This window comes from Oryx dammah, unplaced genomic scaffold (genome assembly GCF_014754425.2).
Source record: "Oryx dammah isolate SB20612 unplaced genomic scaffold, SCBI_Odam_1.1 HiC_scaffold_2, whole genome shotgun sequence".
NCBI classification, from domain to species: Eukaryota; Metazoa; Chordata; class Mammalia; order Artiodactyla; family Bovidae; genus Oryx; species Oryx dammah.
The window spans coordinates 21,255,008-21,282,709 of NW_024070186.1; the positions used below are offsets into that span (position 1 = coordinate 21,255,008).

Genomic DNA, 27,702 nt, shown 5'->3' on the forward strand with positions numbered 1-27,702 from the left:
CCCTGCCTAGGAGAAAGGGGCAACTACCTTTCTACTACGAAGCAGGGTATCTACAAAAGATGGCAGCCCCAAGGTGGGTGTTCATGGTGGTCCCCACACCACCCCTAGACTTGACCTGGGGATCAGAGCCTGTCAGAGATGTGCCTCAGTTTTGATCCTGATCCTATATTCTTGGGTTCAGGTCTGAGGCAGAGTTTGAACTGTGCCTGGAGTAGAGCCGGACCAAAGTGGAACAGCCTTTGAGAGTCTGACTCTGCATGCTGCTGCTACAAAGTCGCTTCAGTCATGTCCAACTCTGTGCGACCCCACAGACAGCAGCCCACCAGGCTCCCCCGTCCCTGGGATTCTCCAGGCAAGAATACTGGAGTGGGTTGCCATTTCATTCTCCAATGCATGAAAGTGAAAAGGGAAAGGGAAGTCGCTCAGTTGTGTCTGACCCTCAGAGACCCCATGGACTGCAGCCTTCCAGGCTCCTCCATCCATGGGATTTTCCAGGCAAGAGTCCTGGAGTGGGGTCCCATTGCCTTCTCCGCTGACTCTGCATAGTCACCCACTTATCTTCTCCAAGGCCTACTGAAGTTAGGAGTCCTTTGCCAGGTGGTGTGCTTGCTGGGAGTAATCAAATGTTATCACTAAAGGGCTTTTGCAGCTGGCAATGTCCACTGAAAATGGAAAAGAAGGAAGGTAGAGAAAAACAGAAATATGCGTGCATATCATGGGTCCCCCTTGAGTTTTGTGATTTTTGAGTAAATCCTTTAACCTCTGTGAACCTCAGTTTTCAGGAATGATACCCATCTCACAAAAGGTTTTATGAGTATGTATCAGTTTTCAGGAGTGAAGTATAATAATGCTTAATAAATATGTGTCTTACATTATAGTGCACATACATAATACATGTATGTCCATACATACATATACATAATAGTGGACATTAGCACACTATAAAGTGTTTCCCACCCATAAATAAACTGACCTTTTCAGAAACTGTCAGAATTTTCTCTGCCAAGATGCATTGTATTAGCCATGGTGGGGAATGAGGTAATGGCAGCCATCTCCATGGCTGAGATCAGGATGCCAGTTTATCCAAGAAACAAAAGCCACACTTAGCCCTCAGGAGATGTTTGTTGAACGTGTGAATGAAGAAATGGGTGGATGGTGGAATGGTAGTAAGAGGCTGTGGATTTTCCTCCAGGAAGCCTTCCTGGGTTCCTCCAGCTTTTGTAGGTTCCCTGCAAGCCACAGCACATAAAATGTGTTCCATCCAAAATAGTCCTGCCTTACAGCCCACCTTCTGTTGTTCCCTCTTTGTTCTGTATTCTCATCAGAACACTTGGCTTGGTGTAAACAAGATGTTTTTATTATTTTTTCCTCCAAAAAAACTACCTCCAAGTCCACATTGAATTATTTAGTTACCTATATCCACAGACCTTTACTCCAAAAGAGAATAAGAAAGAGGTGAAGGGTGAGTACCCTTATCATTATATAGAACATGGGTTGAGACTTTTTCTTTCTTATCTCAGAGGGTTTTGTAAAGATTGAGTAAGATGACATAAAAATTTCTTAATAGAGTTACTGCCTGGCACATAGTAGGTGCTCAATAAATGGAGATGTTGGAGAGAAGGAGGGACGAGATAGGAGGGAAGCTTTCATCACCAGGCACACACAGCCTGGAGAGCTGACTTTCAGAACTGAGTTGTGAAAACTAACTCATGCCCAAAGCCTAATTATACCTTGGAGTGTAGGTATCCTGCCTTGACCTGGGAAATTAGACAGTTTCACAAGGATGCATAGCTGTGTTGCCTGAGCCTTTTTGTTCCAGGCAAACTGGAATAAGCGGTGAACCTTTTGCAACCAGAGAGTAAGTAGTGCCAACCAGCCTGCAGCCTGCCCGACAGGAGCTGGGCTGGAATACCATGCAGGCTCGAGCCCAGGAGCCATGCAGCCAATGCCCCAGAGAGCAGACACCAATCTTGACGTTAGTCAGTTCCCTGTCACCCCGCCTGCCTACCCCTCCCCCCAGGCACCTTCCCACTGTCCCTGCTACATCCCTGCCAGCCTCCCCCCTCCTCCTCTTCCCTTCTCTCCTTGGCAAACTCTTTCGAGTGGAGGAGCAAGTGCTGAGAGATGACACCAGACTGTTAGCAAGCCCTAGAGGATGTCAGGTCAAAAGCCCCACTGTCCTTTTTAGGTAAGTGACTCTCAGATGTGATCAGGCCAGCACTCTTTTTCTTCTCCTCCTGGCTTCGGAGAGTTCTGAGCTGGGGCTGGGCTTCCCAGGTGCCACTAATGGTAAAGAACCCTCCTGAGTTGTAGGACACACAGGAGACATGGGTTCAATCCCTGGGTCAGAAAGATCCCCTGGAGGAGGAAATGGCAACCCAGTCCAGTATTCTTGCCTGGAGAATCCCACGGACAGAGGAAGCCTGGTGAGCTACAGTCCATAGGGTCGCAGAGAGTCAGACTTAGCACAGACACATGAGCTGAGGGTAGACAGATGCCTCTGTGCTCAAGCAGGTACCTCAGCCTCTTCAGGCAGGTCCTGGAACTCACCAGGGCTCCTCTGGGGTCGAGAGATCCTGTTATAGTTGCTGAGGTGCTCACTGGACCAGACCCCAGGCTGTGGGGCTGCAGATTCTGGGGGAGTCATTTTACTGGGTTTCTAGGAGCCACAGGTTCAGAGTACCATGGCTTCTAGGACACGTTGAGCCCCCCATGGGCTGCCTTGCCAGCACCATCAAATACAAATCCTCCTTCCTTCCTGCTTTCATCCAACCCTCCCAAGAGGATGCACCTTGAGTCAGCAAGCCAAAGCTGGCACTTGTCTGTAAATCCCAAGTCCTGGCAAACACTCTCATATCACCAGTTCAGTTCAGTTGTTCAGTTGTGTCCCACTCTTTGTGACCCCATGTACTGCAGCATGCCAGGCTTCACTGTCTATCGCCAACTCCCAGAGCTTGCTCAAACTCATGTCCATCAAGTCAGTGATGCCATCCAACCATCTCATCCTCTGATGTCCCCTTCTCCTCTCAATCTTGCCCAGCATCAGCATCTTTCCCAATGAGTCAGTTCTTCACATCAGGTAGCCAAAGGATTAGAATTTCAGCTTCAGCATCAGTCCTTCCAATGAATATTCAGGACTTATTTCTTTTAGGATTGACTGGTTTGATCTCCTTGCAGTCCAAGGAAGTCTCAAGAGTCTTTTCCAACACCACAGTTCAAAAGCATCAGTCCTTCAGTGCTCAGCTTCCTTTTTTTTTTAACATATTGTGGTGGTTTTTGCCATACATTGACATGAATCAGCCACAGGTGTACATGTACCCCATCCTGAACTCCCCTCCCACCTCCATCCCCATCCCACCCCTTTGGGTTGTCCCAGTGCACCAGCTTTGAGTGTCCTGTTCCATGCATCAAACTTGGACTGGTGATCTATTTCACATATGGTAATATACATGGTTCAATGCTATTCTCTCAAATCATCCCACCCTCACCTTCTCCCACAGAGTCCAAAAGTCTGTTCTTTATATCTGTGTCCCTTTTGCTGTCTTGCATATCGGGTCATCATTCTCAGCTTTCTTTATAGTCCAACTCTCACATCCATACATGACTACTGGAAAAATCATAGCTTTGACTAGACAGACCTTTGTCAACAAAGTAATGTCTCTGCTTTTTAATATGCTGTCTAGGTTGGTCATAGCTTTTCTTCCAAGGAGCAAGCATCCTTTAATTTCATGGCTATAGTCACCATCTGCAGTGATTTTGGAGCCGAGGAAAATAGTCTGTCACTGTTTTCATTGTTTCTCCACCTATTTGCCATGAAGTGATGGTATCAGATGCCATGATCTTAGTTTTCTGAATGTTGAGTTTTGAGCCAGCTTTTTCACTCTCCTCTTTCACTTTCATCGAGGGCTTTTTCATTTCTCTTCACTTTCTGCCATAAGGGTGGTGTCATCTGCATATCTGAGGTTATTGATATTTCTCCTGGCAATCTTGACTCCAGCTTGTGCTTCATCCAGCCAAGCATTTTGCATGATGTACTCTGCATATAAGTTAAATAAGCAGGGTGACAGTATACAGCCTTGACGTACTCTCATCCCAATTTGGAACCAGTCTGTTGTTCCATGTCCAGTTCTAAGTGTTGCTTCCTGACCTGCATACAGATTTCTCAGAGGCAGGTAAGGTGGTCTGGTATTGCCATCTCTTGAAGAATTTTCCACAGTTTGTTGTGATCTACACAGTCAAAGGCTTTGGCATAATCAGTAAAGCAGAAGTAGATATTTTTCTGGAACTCTCTTCCTTTTTCTATGATCCAGCGGATGTTGGCAATTTAATCTCTGGTTCCTCAGCCTTTTCTAAATCCAGCTTGAACATCTGTAAGTTCATAGTTCACATACTGTTGAAGTCTGACTTGGAAAAATTTGAGCATTATTTTGTTAGCATGTGAGATATGGGTCAGGAGTGGCCTGCTGCAGGGATAGGGGCTCTGGGTGCAGCCACCTGGGTCACACAGCCTGTGGCATAAGCCCTCTTGGAGGAGGTTGCCATTAACCCCATCATAGAGCCACCAAGCAGATGACCCACAAACTGAAGAACAATTATACCAAATAAATTCTCACAGTGTTAAGAAAGTTCTAGGACCTACAACAGATTTCCCAACCTGGGGATCTGACAAAGGGACTGAGAACCCCCAAAGAATTTGACTTTGGAGGCCAGTGGGATTTAATTACAGAACTTCCACAGGACTGGGGAAACAGACTCTTGGAGGGCACAAAAACCCTGTGCGCACCAGGAGTCAGGAGAAAGAAGCAGTGACCCCACAGGAGACTGACCCAGACTTGCCTGAGTGTCCAGGAGTCTCCGGTGGTGGGTCAGTGGTGGCCTGCTGCAGGGTTGGGGGCACTAAGTGCTGCAGTGCGTGCATGGGACCTTTTGAAGGAGGTCGCCATTATCTTCATTACCTCCACCATAGTTTGGTCTCAGGTCAAACAACAGGGAGGGAACATAGCCCTAAATTGGATTAAAGATTTACTGAGCGTGGCCCCACCAATCAGAACAAGACCCAGTTTTCCCCACAGTCAGTCTCTCCTATCAGGAAGCTTCCATAAGCCTCTTATCCTTATCTGTCAGAGGGCTGACAGAATGAAAACCACAGTCACAGAAAACTAATCAAGCTGATCACATGGACCACAGCCTTGTCTAACTCAGTGAAACTATGAGACACCCAAGGTGGACGGATCATCGGGGAGAGTTCTGACAAAACGTGGTCCTGAAGAAGGGAATTGCAAACCATTTCAGTATTCTTGCCTTGAGAACCCCATGAACAGTATGAAAAGCCAAAAAGACATCACCAGTTAGAACTTTGGAAAGGCACTAAGGCTGATTTGCTTAGTGCATGAGGACCAGAACTAGCAGCGGTAGGTGCAGCAGTGGGAGGGGTCTTGGGAGGGTCTGCAGGAAGCTGGTTCCATGCATCTCAGCTTTCTTCTGCCTCCTGCTTATGTGATGTGTGTCCATTTGAACCTATTAATGTTAATCATTAAGATAAGCAAAGTGAAAACAAGATATGTGTGCCTGTACACACACACACACACAACCGTAATGCCACATCTCAGGACTCATACTGTTTTCTTCTGTTGACATTGTCTTCAAAATAAACATCTATAATTGGTGGCAAGCATTCTGCTGCAAATACCTTAAATGATTGGAATCCTCTAAGTCATCTTCTACCCTCTCATCTTACAGAAAACATTATTGTGCCCCTAGTGCAAGTCAGTGAACTAAGTTCTAGGGTTCAAGATGCTGAAGAAGCTCATGGCCCTAGGGAACTGACCCAAATGTGAAAGTGAAAGTGAAGTCATCTCTGACTCTTTATGACCCATTGACGGTAGCCCACCAAGCTCCTCCATCCATGGGATTCTCCAGGCAAGAATACTGGAGTGGGTTGCCATTTCCTTCTCCAGGGGATCTTCCCGACCCAGGGATCGAACCCAGGTCTCCCACATTGCAGGCAGACACTTTAACCAGGGAAGCCCTTAAATAAAAGAATATAGTCTCTCAGAAAACCTCCTATAGAACTTCAGATCTAAGTACTAACATCAAAGATTTCAAGGGAGGAAAGGAAGCCAGGTTGAAAGAAGAAGGGGGAGGAGGCGGAAGAGGGAGTGCGAAAGGGGTGGCCTTACAGACGTCTCCTGCCACCTACAGATGCCCAGGCGTTATGGGACTTTTCCCTGGGCCTCCAGAGAAGGGAGGACTGGAACTCAGCCCTACCAGAAATCAGACCAGACCAGAACCAGAATTTGAGTTCTCTGCCAAGAGGAGGTGATCAGTCTCCAATCCTCAGCTCAGGCTGAGGGCCCTTCGACCAGATTCCTGCATTCAGGACCAGGGGCCTAGAAAAACAGGGAAGGATAGGAAGGGTTATGGAGAGGAAAGAGAGAGGGAAGGGGAGAGAGGTCAATAAAGTCTCTCGTTCCTTACCGGTGGGGGCACTCTGGCCAGTTGTCTGCATCAGGAGGAGACCAGGGACAAAAGGGTCCCAATTGCGGCCACTGGGTCTGGTCCATTGGCAGGCAAGCTGGCCCCTGAGTACCCCGAGTGGTCAGGATGTCAGTCTCAGTGAAGGAGAATCCCACCAGAGTCGCCATTTGTTGCAGGAAGAGGGACCCCTTCCAGGGCCCGAAACTGGCCTCTTGTCTAACACTCAGCAATGAATTGCCCGAGGAGACACGTGCAAGAGACTTTATTGGGAAAGGGCACCCGGGTGGAGAGCAGTAGGGTTAAGGAACCCAGGAGAACTGACCCAAATGTAGCAGAAGATAAAACAACAGTTTCACCTGTTGCATCCAGGCCTCAGTGGGGCCTCTGTGCCTCTGTGTCGTGTTCTCATCCCTGAAAGCACACTAAGTTAGGCATGATCTTCCTTACATACAAGAAGGAAAACAAAGCTGAATTCATCTGCCTGAGGTCCCACCATAAGGACGTTCCAGAGCCAGGATGGACCTAAATCCCACTGACCGCAGGTCCATCCCTGCCCTCCCATGACACCCTTGGCTGAAGGGTTCTGTGGAGAAAAGGGCCATGTATGAATGGGAGCAGATTGCCTTGTGAGCAGTGGGCAGGGAGCCACCAATTCCAACTGGACAAATTGAGGAACCATGATCTTGTCAAGACAAGGTGACAGGTTGGGTTTTTGGAGAGGCATCCAAGCAGGAAAGGGATATGGGCAGAAACTTTGATTGGTTGTATAACCATATCCAGTACCTCATAGTTTTCATGTTTAGACAGCAGGGCAATTTAGCCCAGTGGTAATGAGACATAAGCTTTGGTTTCCATGCAGCCTGCTTCCTTGGTCAAGAGTGTTTATATTACACGTGTAGCATGTATATAAACTGATCCCTCAGTTGAACAGGTTAAAAAAACTATGTGTTCAGGCTGTTAGTCTCCCTGACCATTTCCCCTCCAAACTCCACACTCTGTATGAGAACACTTTAAATGGTGAAAAGCAGAGGGGATAGATAGATGTGACAATAGTCACTCCCCCCTGTAAGTGGGCTCCAAAATGCGTCTGTGGACACATGATCTAACACCAAGGCTCTGGGAAAGTTGCCTGCAAACCTCCCTTCAGCTAACTTTCCATCCAGGACACACTCACACATTGTCCCTGCTGTCTTACCTCTGTGGAACTTTTTTTTTTAATCTTGGGCTAGATTTTTGTTTCGGGTTTTTGTTGGGTTTTTTTTTTTTAATAACTTTTATTTATTTATTTTTGGCTGCACTGGCTCTTCGTTGCTGTGTGCAGGCTTTTCTCTAGTTGCGGTGAGCCAGGGCTACTCTTTGCTGCAGTATTCAGGCTTCTCATTGCAATATGTTGCAGAGCACGGGCTCTAGAGCACAGGCTTAGTAGTCGTGGTGCACAGACCTAGCTGCTCTGCAGCATATGGAATCTTCCTGGACCAGGGATCGAACCCATGTCCGCTGCATTGGCTGATGGATTCTTATCCACTGAACCATCAGGGAAGTCCCAGAGTAGTTTTGAACTTAACAGAAAAATTGCAGAGTAAAGCAGAGAGATTCTATATAGCCTGCAGCCTGTTCCCATTGTAATCAGTGTCTTACAATAGTGGTCTACATCTATCACAATTAATGCGTCAGTATTGAGACATTATTATTAACTGAAGTCCAAACTTTTACTCACATCTCCTTCATTTTCCGCCAGTGTCCTTCTTCTGTTCCAGGAACCCAGCCAGGATTCCACATTACATTTAGTTGTCGTGTCTCCTTACACACCATTCAGCTGTGAGTTTCTCAGACTTTCCTTATTTTTGATGACCTTGGTGAGGAGTACTGGTCAGATATTTTGTGGCATGACCCTCATTTGAGATTTTCAGATGTTTTGCTTATCATTAGACCTGGGATATAGGGGAAAGGAGAGCTACAAAGGTAAAGCGCTGTCTTCATATCCAGGGTGCATATTATCAGCATGGCCTTGATCGCCTGGCTGAGGTAGTGTCTGTCAGGTTCTCTACTATAAAGCATGGAACATTTTTATGAGTCTTTTGCTTTTAGTTTAGGAGAGTACAAAGCAGTCTGGACTGATGCATTTGTGTTCTTTCCCATGATGTCAGCGAGATGTTTCCTGAATATTAACGATCCTGTTATTTTATTAGAAACTGAGCTGACCTTTTCATTCCTCTAATTTTGACTCCTGTTGTTAGGAGAAAGTCTTTGAGAAAACATCTTTGATGTGTAGGTTTGTTCCCCTGTCACAGATGACTCTCTTCCCTTCCAGAATGACAGCTCCTTAAAGCAAATGGTCACGTGTGTCTTCACTATGTAGGCACCATATAGACATACATATATATACTCTTTGAACTCATGTCTTCAATATGTGGTCACCTTATGCTAGCCTCCACCTCATTCCATCTGTGCCCTGGTCCACAAAGTACCTAGATGCCAGAAACTTCATGCCCCTGTTAGTACACGTTTGTTCCTTCCTTTCTTTGATGTTAAGTTAAAGTGTTAGTCACTCAGCCGTGTCTGACTCTGCGACCCCATGGACTGTAGCCTGTCAGGCTCCTCTGTCCACAGAATTCTCTAGGCAAGAATACTGGAGTGCGTAGCCAATCCCTTCGCTGGGGGTGGGGTGGGAATTGTAACTATAGATTAGAGAAATCATGATGCTGAAGAAGGAGCCCAGAAGTGAGCTATTTCCCTTTCCTTGCATCTGGGCAGGAGACAAAAGTAAGGGACCCAAGACAAGATCAGCCTGTTAAGCCCCAGCACTTAAAATCCCTGATGTTTAAATCCAGGGGTTTTTTAATGAAAGAACTTTAATTAATTTCACTTCTACCAAGATAGTATTCAAGTTACTATTACTGCCTAACAAACTGCCTCAAAACTTCAACATTAATCATTCATTTTGCTCATAAATCTAGTCTCTACTTGTCTCTACTCCACCTGGACTCAGCTGGGGTGGCCCACATAGGGCTGAGGATGGCTCACTGCCCTGGCTGGCAGTTGGTGCTGACTTCAAGCTGGGACTGAAGGCCAGGGCCTCAGCCCCTTTCCAGATGGGCCACTTCATGGACTGCCCAAGCTTCCTCACAGCATGGCGGCTGACTTCTGAGAGGAATACCCAAGAGTAAGGACTCGGAGGAAGCAGTACCATCTTTTATGACCCGGCCTCAGAAGTCATTAGCATCGCTTCAGCCATAGTCACAAACCCACCCAGATTCCAGGGGATGGAACAGACTTCACCTTTCAGTAGGAGTGCTGAAGTCACATTTAGGAAGAGTAGGTTGGTTGGGGTGTGTTACACGGGTTATTTTTGGAAAATAAAAGCTGGTAGTGATTGATTAGAAGAGTTTTCTTTTTTCTCAGTTTTATTTCAATATAATTGACATATAACATTGTGTTACATCATAATGATTTGATGTGTGAATATATTGTGGAATGATTACTGCAGTAAGTTTAGTTAACATCAATCACCCCACATAGTTACAAGTTTTTTCTATGATGAAAACTTTTAAGATTCAGTCTCTTGAAAGAGAAAGTGAGTGAAAGTGCATAATTTTTTTACATGATGAGAATATTTATGAAATGCATACATGTAACATTTATGAAAATGCACACATGTAAAGTGACTTATAATCCCCCTCAACAGAAAACTGGATTAAAGATTTACTGAACATGGCCCCACCCATCAGAACAAGACCAGTTTTCCCATCAGTCAGACTCTCCCATCAGGAAGCTTCCATAAGCCTCATCCTTATCCATCAGAGAGCAGAGAGAATGAAAACTACAATCACAGAAAACTAACCGAACTGATCACAGGGACCACAGCCTTGTCTAACTCAGTGAAACTATGAGCCATGCCGTGTAGGGCCACCCAAGACGGATGGGTGATGGCAGAGAGTTCTGACAAAACATGGTTCACTGAAGAAGGGAATGGTAATCCACTTCAGTATTCTTGCCTTGAGAATCCTATGAACAGTATGAAAAGGCAAAAAGGTATGACACTGAAAGATGAACTTTCTAGGCCAATAGGTGCCCAATAGGCTACTGGAGAAGAGTGGAGAAATAACTCCAGAAAGAATGAAGAGACAGAGCCAAAGCAATAACAACCCCCAGTTGTGGATGTGACAGGTGGTGTAAGTAAAGTCCAAAGCTGTAAACAACAATATTGCATAGGAATCTGGAATGTTAGCTCCATGAATCAAGGCAAATTGGAAGTGGTCAAACAGGAGACGGAAAGAGTGAACATTGACGTTTTAGGAATCAGTGAACTAGAATGGACTGGAATAGGTAAATTTAACTCAGATGACCATTACATCTACTACCTGGGCAAGAATCCCTTAGAAGAACTGGAGTAGCCATCACAGTCAACAAAAGAGTCCAAAATGCTGTACTTGGATGAAATCTCAAAAATGACAGAATGATCTCTGTTCATTTCCAAGGCAAACCATTCAATATCACAGTAATCCAAATCTATGCCCCGACCAGTAATGCTGAGGAAGCTGAAGCTGAATGGTTCGTGAAGACCTACATGACCTTCTAGAACTAACACCCAAAAAAGATGTCCTCTTCCTTATAGGGGACTGGAATGCAAAAGTAGGAAGTCAAGAGCTACCTGGAGTAACAGGCAAATTTGGCCTTGGAGAACAAATGAAGCAGGTCAAAGTGAACAGAGTTTTGCCAAGAGAATGCACTGGTCATAGCAAACACCCTCTTCCAACAACACAAGAGAAGACTCTACACGTGGACATCACCAGATGGTCAATACTGAAATCAGATTGATTATATTCTTTGCAGCCAAAGATGGAGAAGCTCTATACAGACAGAAAAAACAAGTCCAGGAGCTGACTGTGGCTCAGATCATGAACTCCTTATTGCAAAATTCAGACTTAAATTGAAGAAAGTAGGGAAAACCACTACACCATTCAGGTATGACCTAAATCAAATCTCTTATGATTTTACAGTGGAAGTGACAGATAGATTCAAGGGATTAGATCTGATAGAGAGAGTGCCTGAAGAACTAGGACAGAGGTTTGTGACATTGTACAGGAGGCAGTGATCAAGACCATCCTCAAGACAAAGAAATGCAAAAAGGCAAAATGGTTGTCTGAGGAGGCCTTACAAATAGCTGTGAAAAGAAGAGAAGCTAAAGGTAAGGGAGAAAAGGAAAGATATACCCATTTGAATTCAGAGTTCCAAATAATAGCAAAAAGGAAAAGAAAGCCTTCCTCAGTGATCAATGCAAAGAAATAGAGGAAAATAATAGAATGGGAAACACTAGAGATCTCTTCAAGAAAATTACAGATACCAAGGGAATATTTCATGCAAAGATGGGCACAATAAAGGACAGAAATGGTATGGACCTAACAGAAGCAGAAGATATTAAGAAGAGGTGGCAAGAATATATAGAAGAACTATACAAAAAAAGATTTTCATGACCCAGATAACCACGATGGTATGATCACTCACCTAGAGCCAGACATCCTGGAATGTGAAATGAAGTATGCTTTATGAAACATCACTATAAACAAAGCTAGTGGAGGTGATAGAATTCCAGTTGAGTTATTTCAAATCCTAAAAGAAGATACTCTGAAAGTGCACTCAATATGCCAGCAAATTTGGAAAACTCAGCAGTGGCAACAGGACTGGAAAAAGTTAGTTTTCATTCCAATCCCAAAGAAAGGCAATGCCAAAGAATGTACAAACTACCACACAATTGCACTCATCTCACATGCTAGCAAAGAAAAATGCTCAAAGTTCTCCAAGCCAGGCTTCAACAATACCTTCAACTGAACCAAGAAATTCCAGATGTTAAAGCTGGATTTAGAAAAGGCAGAGGTACCAGACATCAAATTGCCAACATCTTGGATCATCGAAAAAGCAAGAAAGTTCCAGAAAAAATCTTCTTTCGCTTTATTGACTACAACAAAGTTTTTGACTGTGTGTGTCACAACAAACTGGAAAATTCTTAAAGAGATCGGAATACCAGACCACCTGACCTGCCTCCTGAGAAATCTGTAGGCAGGTCAAGAAGCAGCAGTTAGAACCGGACATGGAACAACAGACTCGTTCCAAATCGGGAAAGGAGTACATTGAGGCTGTATATTGTCACCCTGCTTATTTAACCTCTATGCAGAGTACATCATGTGAAATGCCAGGTTGGATGAAGCACAAGCTGGAATCAAGATTGCCGGGAGAAATATCAATAACCTCAGATATGCAGATGACACCAACCTTATGGCAGAAAGCGAAGAAGAACTAAGGAGCCTCTTGATAAAAGTGAAAAACAAGAGTGAAAAAGCTGGCTTAAAGCTCAACATTCAGAAAACTAAGATCATGGCATCCAGTTCCATTACTTCATGGCAAATAGATGGTGAAACAATGGAAACAGTGAAAGACTTCATTGTTTTGGACTCCAAAATCACTGCAGATGGTTACTGCAGCAATGAAATTAAAAGATGCTTGCTCCTTGGAAGAAAAGCTGTATCCAACCTAGACAGCATATTAAAAAGTAGAGACATTACTTTATCAACAAAGTTCCATCTAGTCAAAGCTATGGTTTTTCCCATAGTCATGTATGGATGTGAGAATTGGACTATAAAGAAAGCTGAGGGCCGAAGAATTGATGCTTTTGAACTGTGGTGTTGAAGAAGACTCATGAGAGTCCCTTGGACTGCATGGAGATCCAACCAGTCAATCCTAAAAGAAGTAAGTCCTGAATATTCATTGGAAGGACTGATGCTGAAGCTGAAACTCCAATACTTTGGCCAACTAATGCAAAGAACTGACTCATTGGGAAAGACCATGATGCTGGGAAAGATTGAAGGCATGAGGAGAAGGGGACAACAGAGGATGAGATGGTTGAATGGCATCACTGATGCAATGGACATGAGTTTGAGCAATCTCTGGAAGTTGGTGATGAACAGGAAGCCTGGCATGCTGCAGTCCACGGGGTCATAAAGAGTCGGACACGGCTGAGTGACTGAACTGTACTGAATATTTAAGATTTACTCTCTTAACAAGTTGCAAATGTACAATAAGTACTGTAGCCCACCAGCCTCCTCTGTCTGTGAGATTTTCCAGGAAAGAATACTGGAGTGAGTAGCCATTCCCTCTCCAGGGATTATGAACTATAGATAATATGCTATACATTATATCCAAAATTGTTATAACTGGAATTTTGCCTACCTTCCCCCATTTCCCCTGTGCTCTGTTCCCCACCAATGGTAACCACCAATGTGTTCTGTATTTCTGTGAGTTTGATTTTTATTTTATTATAATTGTATTTAGTTATTTATTTTTGGCTGTGCTGGGTCTGCATTGCTGTACAGGCTTTTCCCTAGTTTGTGGTGAGCAGGGGCTACTCTCTAGTTGTGATGCATGGGCCTCAGTAGTTGCGGAGCGTGGGCTCAGTAATTATGGTTCCCAGGCTCTAGAGCATAGGCTCAACAGTTGTAGCACACAGGCTTAGCTGCATATGGGATTTTCCTGGACCAGGGACCAAACCTGGGTCACCTGCATTGGCAGGCAGATTCTTTACCACTGAGCCACCAGGGAAGCCCTGATTTTTATTTTTGATTCCACACATAAGTGAGATCATATGGTACTGGTCTTTCTCTGTCTGGCTGGTTTCGGTTAGTGTAATGCCCTCAAGGTCCATCCATGTTGTTGCAAATAGCAGCATTTACTTCTTTTTGTGGCTGAGTAATCTGTCTGTGTGTGTGTGTGTGTGTGTGTGTAATACCACACTTCCTTTATCCATTCATCCATTAGTGGACACTGTGGTTGTTTCCATGTCTTGGCTATTTACATAATGCTGCAGTGAACTTGGAGATGCAAATATCTCTTCAAGATAGTGATTTTTGTTCCCTTCAGACATGTACTCAGAAGTGGAATTGCTAGATAATATATTAGTTCTCTTTTAATATTTTGAGAAAACTCCATCCTATTTCCCATGTTGGCTCTAACCAGTTTCCATTCCCACCAACAATGCACAAAGATTCCCTTTTTTCCGCATCCTCACAACACTTGTTATCTCTTATCCTTTTGATTATAGTCATTCTAACGGGTTTGAAGAGATATTTCATTTGTTTTTTTATTGTGATTTTTATTTGCGTTTCTCTGATGATTAGTGATACTGAGTGCCTTTTCACTTACCTGTTGGCCATCTGAATGTCTTCTTTGGAAAAACATCTATTCAGACCCTCCAAGCATTTTTTTAATTGGATTATTTGGAGTTTTTTTGCTAATTGAGCTGTATGAGTTCTTACATTTTGGATATTTAGGAGAGTTTCTTATTCTTCAGCAAACATTTGTTGTGGCTAAGGTACTGGGCTAGATATGGGGAAATATCATTGATGCAGACACAGACTCTGCACTCTGGCAGCTTAGAGTTCAGACAGTGTGTGTTTGAAACAGGACACTGGGCATTTCCATTTAGAGAGATGGGGGTTGGATCAGGGATAGGAATGGTGGTTACAGGCACACAGGAGGGGCTTCTAGCAATGGCTTCAAGACCCAAGAGGAGTTCTAGTTGGAAAATGCTTGTCCCAAATGAACTGAGTGACTAAAGCAGAGAAGCAAAAGCTGAAGATAAAAGGTGGTGTGGCTGCCAAGTGTTTCTGCTTGGGGGGAAATTTTTGTTTTGTAGCTATGATCATCATAGCGCCTACTATTGTTACATCATTGCCTGTCTTCATAAAGCATAGGACATTTTCCTGGATCAAAACTTTCTCAGTACCTAGGGTCTCAAGCAACCAGGATAAGAGAATCTGTGTTTAAATCCTGACACTGCTACATGATGGTCGTTTTGACTTCAGATGAATGACTTAACTGTTTATTACCATGGAGATGATTGGAGTTCTCACGTTTGTCATTCTTCCTTTTTTCCTGCTACCAAGAGAGGAGCTTGTGTGTGTGTGTGTGTGCTCACATGTGAGTACACATGTTTTTGATAGAAAGCTGTGATCTGTCAGCTTCAGAGTTGCAGCACGAAGTGAATTCATGCTAGCTGGAGGCCATAGGAGTGTCTGGGTCACCCAGGCCCATCTCATGTGGTTTTCTTGCTCACATGTGTTCTAGAGATTGTACTCTGAGCAATAATTCTCAGTGGAGTCATGGATCTGATCAGTGCAACTGTTGAATCAGTGATCCCCAGACATTTCCGGAACCCACCAGGTGATGGCCTCAGGTGTCTCTCAGAACTAAGCAAAACCCTCTGTGCTTTAAGTTCTGTGACCTGAAGCATGTCACCAGCAGGACTTGATAGGGAACATTTGAAAAGTGTCTGCCTGAGAAGGGAGTAGCAGCAAAGATACACACCCCCAAACTCCTTTTTGTCTTTATGAAAAAAAAAAATCTGCCTTTCATAAAGAAGCCCAAGGTCACAGGCATGAGTACTTCTTCAGAGCAGTCACCCAGCTCATCCTAAAGTCAGTGATGCACATTTATTTCTGAGCATGGACAGAAACCATGCTCTTAGGAATGACAAGCTTTTTGATCTTTAAAACAAAAGGATTTTGTTTTTAAAAGAAGTCCAGAGGATAGAGCACTAGAATACCAGATCCACAGTAATGTGAAGAGAGCCCTGTGGGCTGGTGCGTCATAGTACGTGGCCCAGAGCGAGGATTCCACTTCACTGGGCCTCAGCCTTCTCATCTGTCAGTGAAGGAGTTAGATACCAGGGAGCCCTGGCACCCCTTCCAATGAAAAGACAATAGTCCTGAAATGAGAAGAGCCTGTTTCCTGGCAAGATGCCACGTAGAAAACAGACTTCATGATGGTCAAACTTGGTGAGCATGGATTCTCTTTTTTTGTTGTTGAAACATCAGATGCAGAAGCTAAATTGCAAAATAAAGTCAACTGACTAACTTGTTAAAAACCTAAATGTTAATACAGAGCCCTGAAATGGAGCTAGAAGGAAACAAATAGGAGGAAAGAAAAGTCAAACAATCAGTAATAGAAAATCAACTCCCAAAAGATTTTGAACCATTGCTTTTGAATATGCAGAGCGGAATGGTGAGTGAACATGGTTGAGCCTGTGGACTCTGGGGCCAGGCTGCCAGGTTCAAATCACAGCTCACTATCCCAGGCTGTGTGGAAGGAGGCAGCTTCCTGTGCCTCTCTGTGCTGCTTTTCGTCAGCTGCAATGGGGAGCTAATGATACTACCTGCCTCATCAGGTTGTTATGAAGATTAAATGTGTCAGGAACAGGCTTAGCCCTTCAAATGGCACGTGCCATGCAGGAAGCACTCAGCACAGATTAGTCATTTCTCTATTCACCAATTCCCTCCTTGCCTTTACCAGATGCAAATATCATGCCCAATATGTGCTGTCGGCAGCCAACCAAATAGAAGGAGGAAGGCCTTTCCTTCCCTTGGGTCCTGGGATCACTAGGCACTGGAATTGCAGGTAGGAGGAGGCCTTCCTGCCGCATCTGAGCACCCATCAATCTTAGGTTCCCACCCTCTACACTTGTCCTTATTCTGGCATCCTTTAAAAATCGGTTCTACATTTAAAACACATCAAGTAGGATTTTAGTTATAGTCTCGCCTACATATTTGGAATTAGAGCTGGCAAAGTCTATTATGCAAATCTATGCAAATTATATTCAAAGAGGCAGTAGCCCCAGATTGTGGGGAGGGGAGTGAGCAGGCCAGCACAAAGGGCCTGGAGTGGAAATTTGCATCTGTTAGGGGAGCCCTGGGTTGAAGGCCTTGAGTAGTAATTGTGACAGTGTAAGCCTTTGCATTCAGTGCTTAACCTTTTGTGCCAAAGAGGAGAGGTGATTTCCATAGTGATGTTGAAGGAGGCATTTGGGCATTGCAGTGCTGTAGCAGTTTTATGATACAAATGAAAACTTGCTTTGAAATGATGGCTGTAATCCAGGCCGTGTCCCAACCAGCTGTGTTCTTGGACAAGTCACTTCACTCCTTCCGTTGCCCCTTCTGTGAAATGAGGGGACTGGACTAAGTTGTTTCGAGTGCACTGTGACAGTTAAATGTCATCCTCTAGGTGAAAACTCTGTGCACCCAGGATGGCAGTATCCATTCATTGTACCAAAGCTTTCAAGTCTGAAGAAAAAAGGGCCCTAACAGTCCTCCTAGAGTGAAAATACCTTCAGGGGATGCTGGCAACTAGAAAGAGCTGCAGCAAGGGCACACATGTTTACTTCCCCTGAAAGTCTTGCAGGAAGGAGAACTCCAGTCAGTTGTATACTTCCCACCTGGGAGGATTTTAGCCCCAGGGATGTTCACGGTGGGAAAGTCAAGGGAATTTCTTTCCGTGAGTATTTTGAAGACCACGTGCATAAGTCCTCTGCCTCTAGAGGCTGCAGAACTTCCCCCTGGAGGCCGAGCTACCCCTCTCCTACCTCTGGCCTGTCCCTGGGGTCCCTAGGGGCCTCTCTAAAATCTCTGGGCTGCCCTTGATGCTGCTGCTGGAAGGCAACAGTGTCCTTGTCCTTGGTCAAGGGCCTCAGGTTGTTTGGAGCACATCTGTGCTCCACCCTAGGAATCCTCTGGGCCCTTAATTTTAACTCCAGCTGTTGTGCCAGCCACCAGCTGGGTACAGGTGTGAGCAGACAGGCCCTGCCCAGAGCCTCGCTGACTCACTCAGGTGGGCCTCGTGGAACAGCAAGGAGGTGGGTGAGCAGTGCTGGTGGTGGGAAGAGGAGCTGCTGGCAAGAGGTGCTCAGCTCCTCAGAGACCCCCAGCAGATTTGAGTTGCACCCTGATCAGTTCATAACCTACCCTAGGATTGACTTTCCCTGTTTCACTCATCTCAGGCCCCCACGGCTGTCCCCTAGGGCCACTTCCCAAAATAAACTCCCTGCACACAAGCCCCAGTCTCCACTGCTCATTTTTCAGGAATCTCTAAGGTAAGACACAGGTATCAGTCTGTTGGGTCTGCCACACAAGGTATCACCAGCCAGGGGGTTAAGCCACAGAAAGTTATCACCTCACAGTTTTGGAGGCTGGAACCCAAAGATCTAGGTGCCGGCGGGGTTGGAGTACTGACTCCTTTCTTCTTGGCTTGCAGGCAGCTGGCCTCTCACTGCCTGTCTATGTCTGAGCATTCTTTACGTCTGTGTCCTGGGCTCCTTTTCTTGTAAGGACACCATTCAGATTGGGTTAGGACCTACCCCATTAGCTTCATTTTGCCTTAATCAGCTCTTCAAAGGCCCTAACACACAGTTCCATCCTAGGTGCTAGCGCTAGGGTGTCAATAAATGGCCTTGAGGAGAATGTGTTCAACACATTCAACACATTGAACCAGGGTGCTCGTGAGCCTACAGAGGCTTATTAGGGAATGTCCCTTAAAACCTCAGCAGTCACGACCACCAGCTCTAGGAATAGATTGTCCCTGTGGTGCTAAACTGCCAGAGAGGGGCTGCAGTAACCCTGAGCACGTGGTTCCTTCTGTAGCTGCAACTTCCTGTCCTCTTCTCCTGCCTCGTATGTGCTGGGTGACCAGGAACTCTGTGCATTTTGGATATGCCTGGGTGTCACACGCTTGTCTACTGAGGGACTTTGAACACGTTACTTAATCTCCCTCAGCCTCAACTTCCTGCCCCATCAGGTGGCTAAATCGAGGGTTCAAGCAAGCATGAGAGGGCCAGAGTGATGCTCAGGAGCCAGATTTTAGGATTGACCCAGATAAGGAGAAAACACTGTTGGTGTATTGGCTAAACTATGAATGAAAGTGTGGAGAAATTCTGTCGTTTAAGGAGAATTGTTGGTCCTGGAGATGTGACTGCTATAGGCTCTACTCCATCTGCCATCCCTCAGCCTCCCCCACCCACTAAGTTAGTGCAGGGTGAGGGAGCACTGACCCACCCCATCTCCTCCCCTAAGTTGCAGGAGGCCTCCGTGGTGACCCTGAACCTTGCTTTGAAGCCATGTCAGGAGGTTTCTTCCCCCTGTTTCCAGAAACTCACAAGAGCCCCTGTCTTCCCCTGCCAGCCTTGCTGACCACCCCAGGTTCCCCAGAATCACCACCAGGGCCCCTGCTTTGACCATTCATCCTGCTGGAATCTGTCGGGGAGGGAGGCCCCGAGAGGGTGACCAGTCAGAGGCCCACCTCTACCTGGGCTGGTCTGGGCGGCTAGCAGCGCTGAAGGCAGGGCATGAGAGTGACTGAGCAGGGGGCTTCTGTGAACGGGGGAGGTCTCAGGTCAGAATCAGACCATAGAGGTCTGTCAAGCCATCCCTGGTGGTAGGAAGCAGCTCTTCCTAGCCCGTGGGTTGTACAGCGTGGCCTGTCTTCACGTTTATAATCCAAATAAATCCTGCATATCACATTGATCTGAGGTATTATTTTTAAAGATGGGCACATGCTGTTATGATTAATAAAATCCACACATCTTTAGAAGAGTTTTTAAATGTATAGGTTTTTGTCCTTGTGCATTTTTCTCAGTGAACAAAAGCACACACACTCACCATCATGCAAAGTCCATAGCTTTCTGTCAATGCTCAGAAGGGCTCCTCCTACTCTGGAAGGCCAGGCACCACCAGTGGTCTTCCAGAGTTCAGCCTCATGAGCACATAGGACAAGCAGTTAACATACCAACCATACAACCAGCTGGTGTTTATGCACCGCACCTTCTCTTGCAGGCTCTGTGCTAAGTGTTTTACAGGCAGCAGATCTGGTCACCCTCTGAATCCTGTCCAGAAGGCCTGTTGGTCGCCAATGGCACCAAGATGTCTCTGCCTTGTTTTAGGATTGTTTGTGGATTTATATGACCTCCCCCGGACCCTGTTCATTTTTGTGTCTCCAGGGTCAAGGAGAGGGTAGACCATCCTTAACCTCTGGTGGGTGGGCCTGAATAAGCAGAGGTCTGTCATTTGTACCTGTATCTAGTTCATAAATGGAGGAGTCTGAAAAGGCGTGGGTGCTGGTCAGCTCTGCCCACCCAAGCCCTGCTCAGTGACTCAGGGCGGCTCACACAGAGCTGCTGGCTTCCTTGTGGTCACACTTTGGACGGCTCGCTGGTGCAGAAGGCCAGCAGGCACTCGGGGGCCACAAGGCTTCCTCCACGCCCCTCCCCCAGCCCGTCTGAGCATCTGCCCTTGGGTGGAGGGCGGAGGCATTTCAGAGGCACTTGGGAAGGGACAGGCCTGGCTGGTTTAGTTGTCTCTGGTTCCCCTGTGGTTGGGTTCTCTCTGGGAGGGGTGCTGGGTGGGACCAACCTGATAGATACCCCCGGTCCCCATGGTCCTGTGTGGGATGAGCGGGGACCTCAGGGATCCTCCCACCGTTTCCCTTGGGTTCCCAGGCGTTTCAGGCTCATGGGCAAGGAAGGCGCAGGGCTGAGCTGCTCCCGGGCATTCCACCTCTGCTCTCTGTCTCCCTCTCAAGGCTTCCTCCTGACCTTGGCTCTGACTGAAGCACTGGTATTTGCTGCCCAGGAACCATCTCCCAGGGAATCTCTTCAAGTCTCCCCCTCAGGCACCATCCCAGGCACCATGGTGACAGCTTCCCTCGGTTCTACCAGACACTCCCCGGTGGGGGCCACCCCTGCCTCCGTGGTGACACCGACCCCTCATCCTGATGGACCCTCCTCACGGGCCACAGCTTCCAGGGCAACGACAACCCCCCATCTAGATGGACACCCTCCTACAAACACCATCTCCACCATCATGGCGACGACATCCACCCCCCATTCTGAAGGCCCCCTGTCCACAGGGCCACTTCCTGCTGCCGTGGCAACCACATCCTCCCGTTCAGAGGGCCGCTCCCCTGGCGAGACTGCGCCCACCATCCTGCTGACAAAGCCAGGGGAAGCCACCAGCCGTCCCCCCACAGTCCCCTCCAGAGCTACCACACGCAGGCCCCCCAGGCCCCCTGGCTCTTCCCGAAAGGGAGCCGGCAGTTCACCACGCCCTGGCCCCGCTGCACCCAGTGGTCATGCCGGAAGGAAGGAAAGCCAGCGGGGAAGAAACCAGAGCTCCACACATCTGGGGCAGAAGCGGCCCCTGGGGAAAATCTTTCAGATTTACAAAGGCAACTTCACAGGGTCTGTGGAGCCTGACCCCTCCACCTTCACTCCCAGGTACCCGCTCTGGGGTTTCTCCTCCTCTCCACAGCCCCAGACAGTGGCCGCAACCTCAGCGCCCAGCAGGACCTCGTGGGTACCACCCGCCACCCCCCTAGTGCCTGTGGAGGACGAGCCCAGCCTTAGCAGGGCAGACCAGGGGGGTGGTTCCACCTTCACCAGCCAAGGAGGGGAGCCAGATGCCACAGCAGCCTCAGGCACCCCTGCCAGTCAACAGCCAGTGCCTTCTCAGCGGCCCCATGGTGACCCGCAGGACGGCTCCCGCCACAGTGACTCCTGGCTTACTGTCACCCCCGGCACCAGCAGACCTCCATCTACCAACTCTGGGGTCTTCACAGACTCCACGGGGCCCATCCAGCCTGCCTTTGATGCCAGTATCTCAGTCCCTTCCAAGGGGCTTCCTCAGGGAACATCCTCAGCCCCGCAGGTCCCAGCCCACCCAACAGGAGCTTCAGAAAGCACTGTTTCCCAAGCCGAGGAGAAAGCTGTGGCCACCCCCACACCCACCATGATGGGCAGGGTGTCCAGTCCCCTCTCCACAGTGGTGTCCACAGCCACAGGAAACTTCCTCAACCGTTTGGTCCCCGCCGGGACTTGGAAGCCTGGAACAGCTGGGAACATTTCCCATGTGGCCGAAGGGGACAAACCCCAGCACAGAGCCACCATCTGCCTGAGCAAGATGGACATCGCCTGGGTGATCCTCGCCATCAGCGTGCCCATCTCCTCCTGCTGTAAGTGCCTCACACGCTCCCTTCTCCCCTCGCCCTCCGCCACCATGGCAACGTGCCCATCCCCACAATTCCTTTGCCCCACACTTGGGCAGTCCCCACCAAGTGGGCTGCAGAGTTCCCAGAACCCCAGGAGAGAAGGCAGCAGAACAAGAATCCCAGGTTATCCCACTCCTGGTCCCAAGCTCATCAGGCCATGGCTCCGATGCCCACTGATCATAAAGGCACAACTCCTAGGAGCCGGGAGTCAAGTCCAACTCTGCATTTTGCAGAAAGAAACACCAGGCTGGGGAGGGGACATGGTTTCCCCAGGACCCCAGAGCTCATAGAGGCAGGGTTAGAATGTGAGCTCAGAGCACCCATCTTCCAGCCAAGGGCTCATGTCATGACACTACCCTGCCTGCTCTCTTCTCTCGCCACGTGACACCAACACCCCACGAGGTGAGAGCTGGTGCTTCCAAACCAACAGCCTCCAAGTAGCAGAGCCCTTGGAGCCTTCCTCCCCACCTCTCTTCCATCACCCTTACTGCTGTTCTCTTCTCCTCCTCCTGTCTTCCCTCAAGAAAGAAGAAAAGATAAAGTTTTGATTTTGCAGGAAGTTCTATTAGCCTTGACAAAAACAGTTCTTATAACTAAATTGAGGCTTACAAGTTACATGTGAATTTAGCTATTTTGTGGCTCCTCCCCATTTTGCTTGTCCATGAGTGGTGTGAAGTGGTACTTTGTGGACCTTGTCATTGCCTTTGCTCCCACTGAGTACATGGGGAAGGGCTCCCCTAGGCCACAGCAATAGCGGGCCACCAGCGCCCCCTTGCTGCCACCATCACTCCCACCATCACTCCTGTATTGAAAACTCTAGGGGCTTCTTTCAGAGAAAGCAATGGCAACCCACTCCAGTACTCTTGCCTGGAGAATCCCGTGGACAGAGGAGCCTGGTAGGCTGTGGTCCATGGGGTCGCTAAGAGTCAGGCACGACTGAGCAACTTCACTTTCACTTTTCACTTTCATGCATTGGAGAAGGAAATGGCAACCCACTCCAATATTCTTGCCTGGAGAATCCCAGGGACAGAGGAGCCTAGTGGGCTTCCGTCTATGGGGTCGCACAGAGTTGGACACAACTGAAGCAACTTAGCAACAGCAGCAGCAGCAGCAGGGGCTTCTTTCTCCCTTTTTCAGTGCAGTGAAAGTGTTAGTTGCTGTCTTGTCTGACTCTTTGCAACCCCCTGGACTGTAGCTCACCAGGCTCCTCTGTCCAAGGAATTCTCCAGGCAAGAAAACTGGAGTAGGTAGCCATTTCCTTTCTCCAGGGATCTTCCCAACCCAGGATTGAACCCAGGTCTCCTGCATTGCAGGCAGATTCTTTACTGTCTGAGCCACTGGGAAAGCCCTGTTATTCCCTGACATCTCCACGAAGAACCTGATGCAATCACCTGGGACCCAGGGCTGCCTTCATGTCTCCCCCCTGCACCTGATCTCAATTCTTAAGAGTTCTTCTGATGGCCTCACAGGAATCCCTACCGTGCCTACCCTCCCCCGGCCCCACCCCACACACAGACACCATCCAGGTGTGCCCTCAGTCCTTTCACGGGTGAGAAACCCCTGTGCTCCCCACTTAGCCCCTTTCTCCTGTTAGCTGTTTCCAGCTCTCCTGGGGGCCTTGTAATTTCCCTGTTGTAAATTACACTCTTTGGTTCTAACCTCTGCCCTCTGAAACCACAAAAAACAAGTCCATCTACCAACCCCTGAGACACAGGAAACCGCTCTCAAGGGCAGGCTTTTCTTTTCCAAGCTGTCGTCCCTGTCCCTTTGAGTCTCTTCACAGGGCCACCTGGCCCTGGTCCTGCCCCTATATACCCCTCCAGTGGCCTCAGTTCATGCCTGCTCCCAGAAGAAGCATGGCACTGCCCGTGCCCAGCCGAGGCAGAGGAGCGTGCATGGCAGTTCCTCTGTTCAGACACTTCCGTCACATTCAGGAAACCTGCTCTGGCATCAGGTCCTCATGTCACACCATGGGCTCAGCCTGATCTCAAGGGGAACGAAGCCCCAGAAACTTTCTCAGAGGAGGCTACACGGCCAGATCTCCCAGCCTGTCTTCATGTTATGGGTCAATCAAACATCAGCACAGGAGGTGTGTGCCTTTAACATTAACCTGATGTCTGCTTGGCATTGTATTCTGACAACATCCTTTTTAATCTGGAGTCTGGATTCCTTCCAGGAGCTGCCTCTCCCAGCTCCCTGTCTCCTTCTAGTTGATAAGCAAAGCAAACTTTCCATGTTGAGGAAAGTCCAGTCTGCTCAAGGACCCAGTGCGGGAAAAGTTTACAGGTTGCATATTTCATTCTTTCCTTAAGCAGATTTATTGTCACTTATGAGTGCACACAGATATTCTTAAAGCTGTGATTGCCCACTTTTAAAACAGAAGAATGCTAATGAGAAAATGTAGCACTATTAGCCAATAAATTATTAATAATGGTCATATTTGAGAAGTAACCACATTAGAGACAGCTTTCTAATTTTTCATTCTTTCCATGTGTCTAGAGGCTCTAGTTTACAAAGGGAATTCCTACTATTTTTAATCATTCATCCTTAAAACAGACTAGCTAGAGCAATAAAAAGACAAAGCAGATACACCATACATGTAAGGAGTAAGTCACCAAGTGAAGTGCCCAGGGTCCCAGTCACACCTGAGCCACCCCAGACCTGGTGGCACGATCCATTTGACTCAACAGCACCTCCCAAGTGCTCAGTGTGCCAAGCACTGTTTCAAGCACGAGGGACCCAGAAGTGTGTGACACAGCTTCCCCGACCCAACTGCCGGAGCCCTTTCCCTACCTGCACTCCCACAGCCCACACCCACCTGGGTTTGCAGGTCTAAAAAGATGTCTCCAGCCCTTCCACTATATATGGGTTTGAAATTAGATCAAATTTAACTGCAAAGCAGAAAACCCATGGGCTGCCTAAACCATGCGTAATAACATCAGCCAAGACAGAAGTGAGGACAAGCCTGGAACTGCACCACGAGAATGCTTCTGGCACTGACAGGAGCCTTCAGCCGCTGGGCGAGAGCATATTACTTCAGAAAGGAAGATTTCCCCTGGGACCCACAGCCCCTGCTTCCTTTGGTGTCTGTCTTGCACTTCCACCATCCTCAGGCCAACCCCTCACTCAGCAGGATTCCAGCCTGGCTGCCTCTGTCCTATGGGACCATCACTGGCCCTGTGAAGGTCCTGATGAAAGGGGCACTGAGAAAGAAGATGCTTGTCCAGCTTTAAAATGCTGTGCTGTTTGAAAGCTCATAGCCTGGCCAGGTCTAGGGGCCCCACAGTCAGACCTTCTCAGCGGCTACATTTATCCTAAAGCACACTCTCCAGCCCGCAAAGAAGAGTTTCCTCTTTGGCTAGTTTGCCAGATATTTCAGGCAATCTGCATTGGTAACAAAGTACATGCATAGATTTTCTCATCTGGCTTTTCTGAGTAGTCCAGGCCCTGGTCCAGCTTTTCTGGGGCTGCCCGGGCAGGCCGGCAAGTCCCCGGTTTCTGGTGGAAGCAGAGGGTGATTGTAGCAAGTCTCAGGTCTGTTCAAGAGGGACTGTCACCACTCGCACCTGCCCTTCAGATCATGAGCCCTTTCTAGCAGCTGGAAGGATGTATGTTGCGCCAGGTCTGAGAAATGCTTTGTCTCCTGAGCCACACTGGAAACGGCCACACTCAGTTTCAGATGTGCTGAGAACTCAAACAGATTGGATCCAGGCCACATTTGGTCAGGGTCTGGGAGCTGGGTAGCTCCTGAGACGGTCTCTGCTGCCACCATCAGGACGCACAGCCCACCACCTCCTGCTGGAAGCCTCTGGGTCTGGTGCTGAAGTGGTCCCTGCTCTTGGCTGTCAGTGCTCTGGGTTTCCATCAGGAGGTCGGTTGTGTGGCTCTGTCAGTCTCTCTGGCCTGGCCTGCACGTATCACATTCATTGTTGAGAATGTCTTCATCCAGCCTCCCTGGAAGAGATGGGAGTTACATGGGGCAAAAGCAGGAAACAAGGCCAGTGACAGATATTTTTCATCATCAATCCAAGTTGAGCCATCCAAAGCAGAGCAACCTCTCCCTGACCCAGGACTCGTGAGGGTTCACATGCACATCACCCAGGACAGGCTGGCCTCCTTCCGGACGTGCAGAGATGCCATTGGAGCAGCAGAGAGAATACATCCTTATGCCAGGTGGCTCGTGGCTATATTACCAGTTGTTCTGTGAATGTTACTCAAATCCGAATGTGTCTGGGTACCTTTCCTCGCAGACCCCAGTGACTGTAGTTATTTTAAAAAAGAAAGCAAGAAACTTGGGTCAGAAGTACTCTTTCCAGTTAAAAGAATAGATTAGGATGGGAAGTAAGTGTGACCAGGTTTGTCTCCTTGGGGTTTATGAACCCGCTGAAGGAGGTGGGGCAGCCTTTGAACAAGGCAGACTTACCCGGGGCTGTTCAGAGGCTGGACTAGAGTGTCCTGGCCACACTCACCGCTCTTCCCTGTGCTTCCCAACCAGCGCGGCGGGGCCGCCGCAGGAACCTTCTGGAGCCTCTGGGGGCACATCTCCATCCACCAGGCCAGAAAATCAATGAGCCCCCAAACCTGCTTTCCCCAGGCCCGTCACCCGGTCCAGCCCAGCCTCCTTCCACACCCTGAGGCCTCCCTTGACCTCCCCCAACCTCCGGAGTGAGGAAATGACTGTCCACAGATGGGCTGGCACCACTCAGGTAGTCCTTTCCTCCAGGGTTTCTGGTTTCTAATCTACCTAATGAGGGGCCAAACTGAGACGTCAGAGCTCCCTGCCCTCTCTCATTTGCCTAACTTTAAACTCGCGTGAATAGCTTGAGAGGGACCCTGCTGTAACAGGAAGCCTTGCCTTGGGAACCAGACACTCCTGGATGTAAACCCAGCTCGCCCACTAGTCGCCCTGGGACTTGGACAGGTTAACCCTTGGGCCACTGTTTTCTCACCTGCAAAACTAGGGCTGATGTCCACTGTGTTAGTTCAAGGCCTTCAGGAGGCAGATGCCAAAACAGAATTAGGCCTGCAAGAGATTTATTGGGGAAACACCTTTGAATTATTGATATAAAGGAAGAAGAAGGAAGGGCTGGGAAGGAAAAGGCTGGGATGGCCAACCTGAGGAAGCTTCTGCGAGGTGAGGGGAGTCCTCAGACCCTCTGAGTTTCCTGTCCCACGGGAACAGACCTGCTCCATCAGTAATGGCTGGGAGCAGCCTAGGAAGGGTGGCCTCAGCACACCCGTGGTGGTGGGTCAAGGGGGCGGAGGCAGGGGCGGTCCCTGGGCTGCCCCATGCAGCAGGAGAGCTGCTCAGGCGCTTGCGGGGCTGCAGCTGCCACTCCAAAGCCTTGTCGGGGACAGCAGATGCAT

At 48.0% G+C, this 27,702-nt stretch overlaps 1 protein-coding gene across 2 annotated transcripts in view; it reads left to right on the forward strand.

The window, feature by feature from the left end:
- Positions 1-27,702, forward strand: part of TMEM108 (transmembrane protein 108) — a 438,465-nt gene that overhangs the window by 401,373 nt on the left and 9,390 nt on the right. For both annotated transcript variants that reach the window (XM_040232757.1, XM_040232758.1), the window contains exon 4: positions 20,872-22,299. In XM_040232757.1, coding sequence (XP_040088691.1) covers positions 20,872-22,299 — 1,428 coding nt within the window. The remainder of the gene's footprint in view (positions 1-20,871; positions 22,300-27,702) is intronic.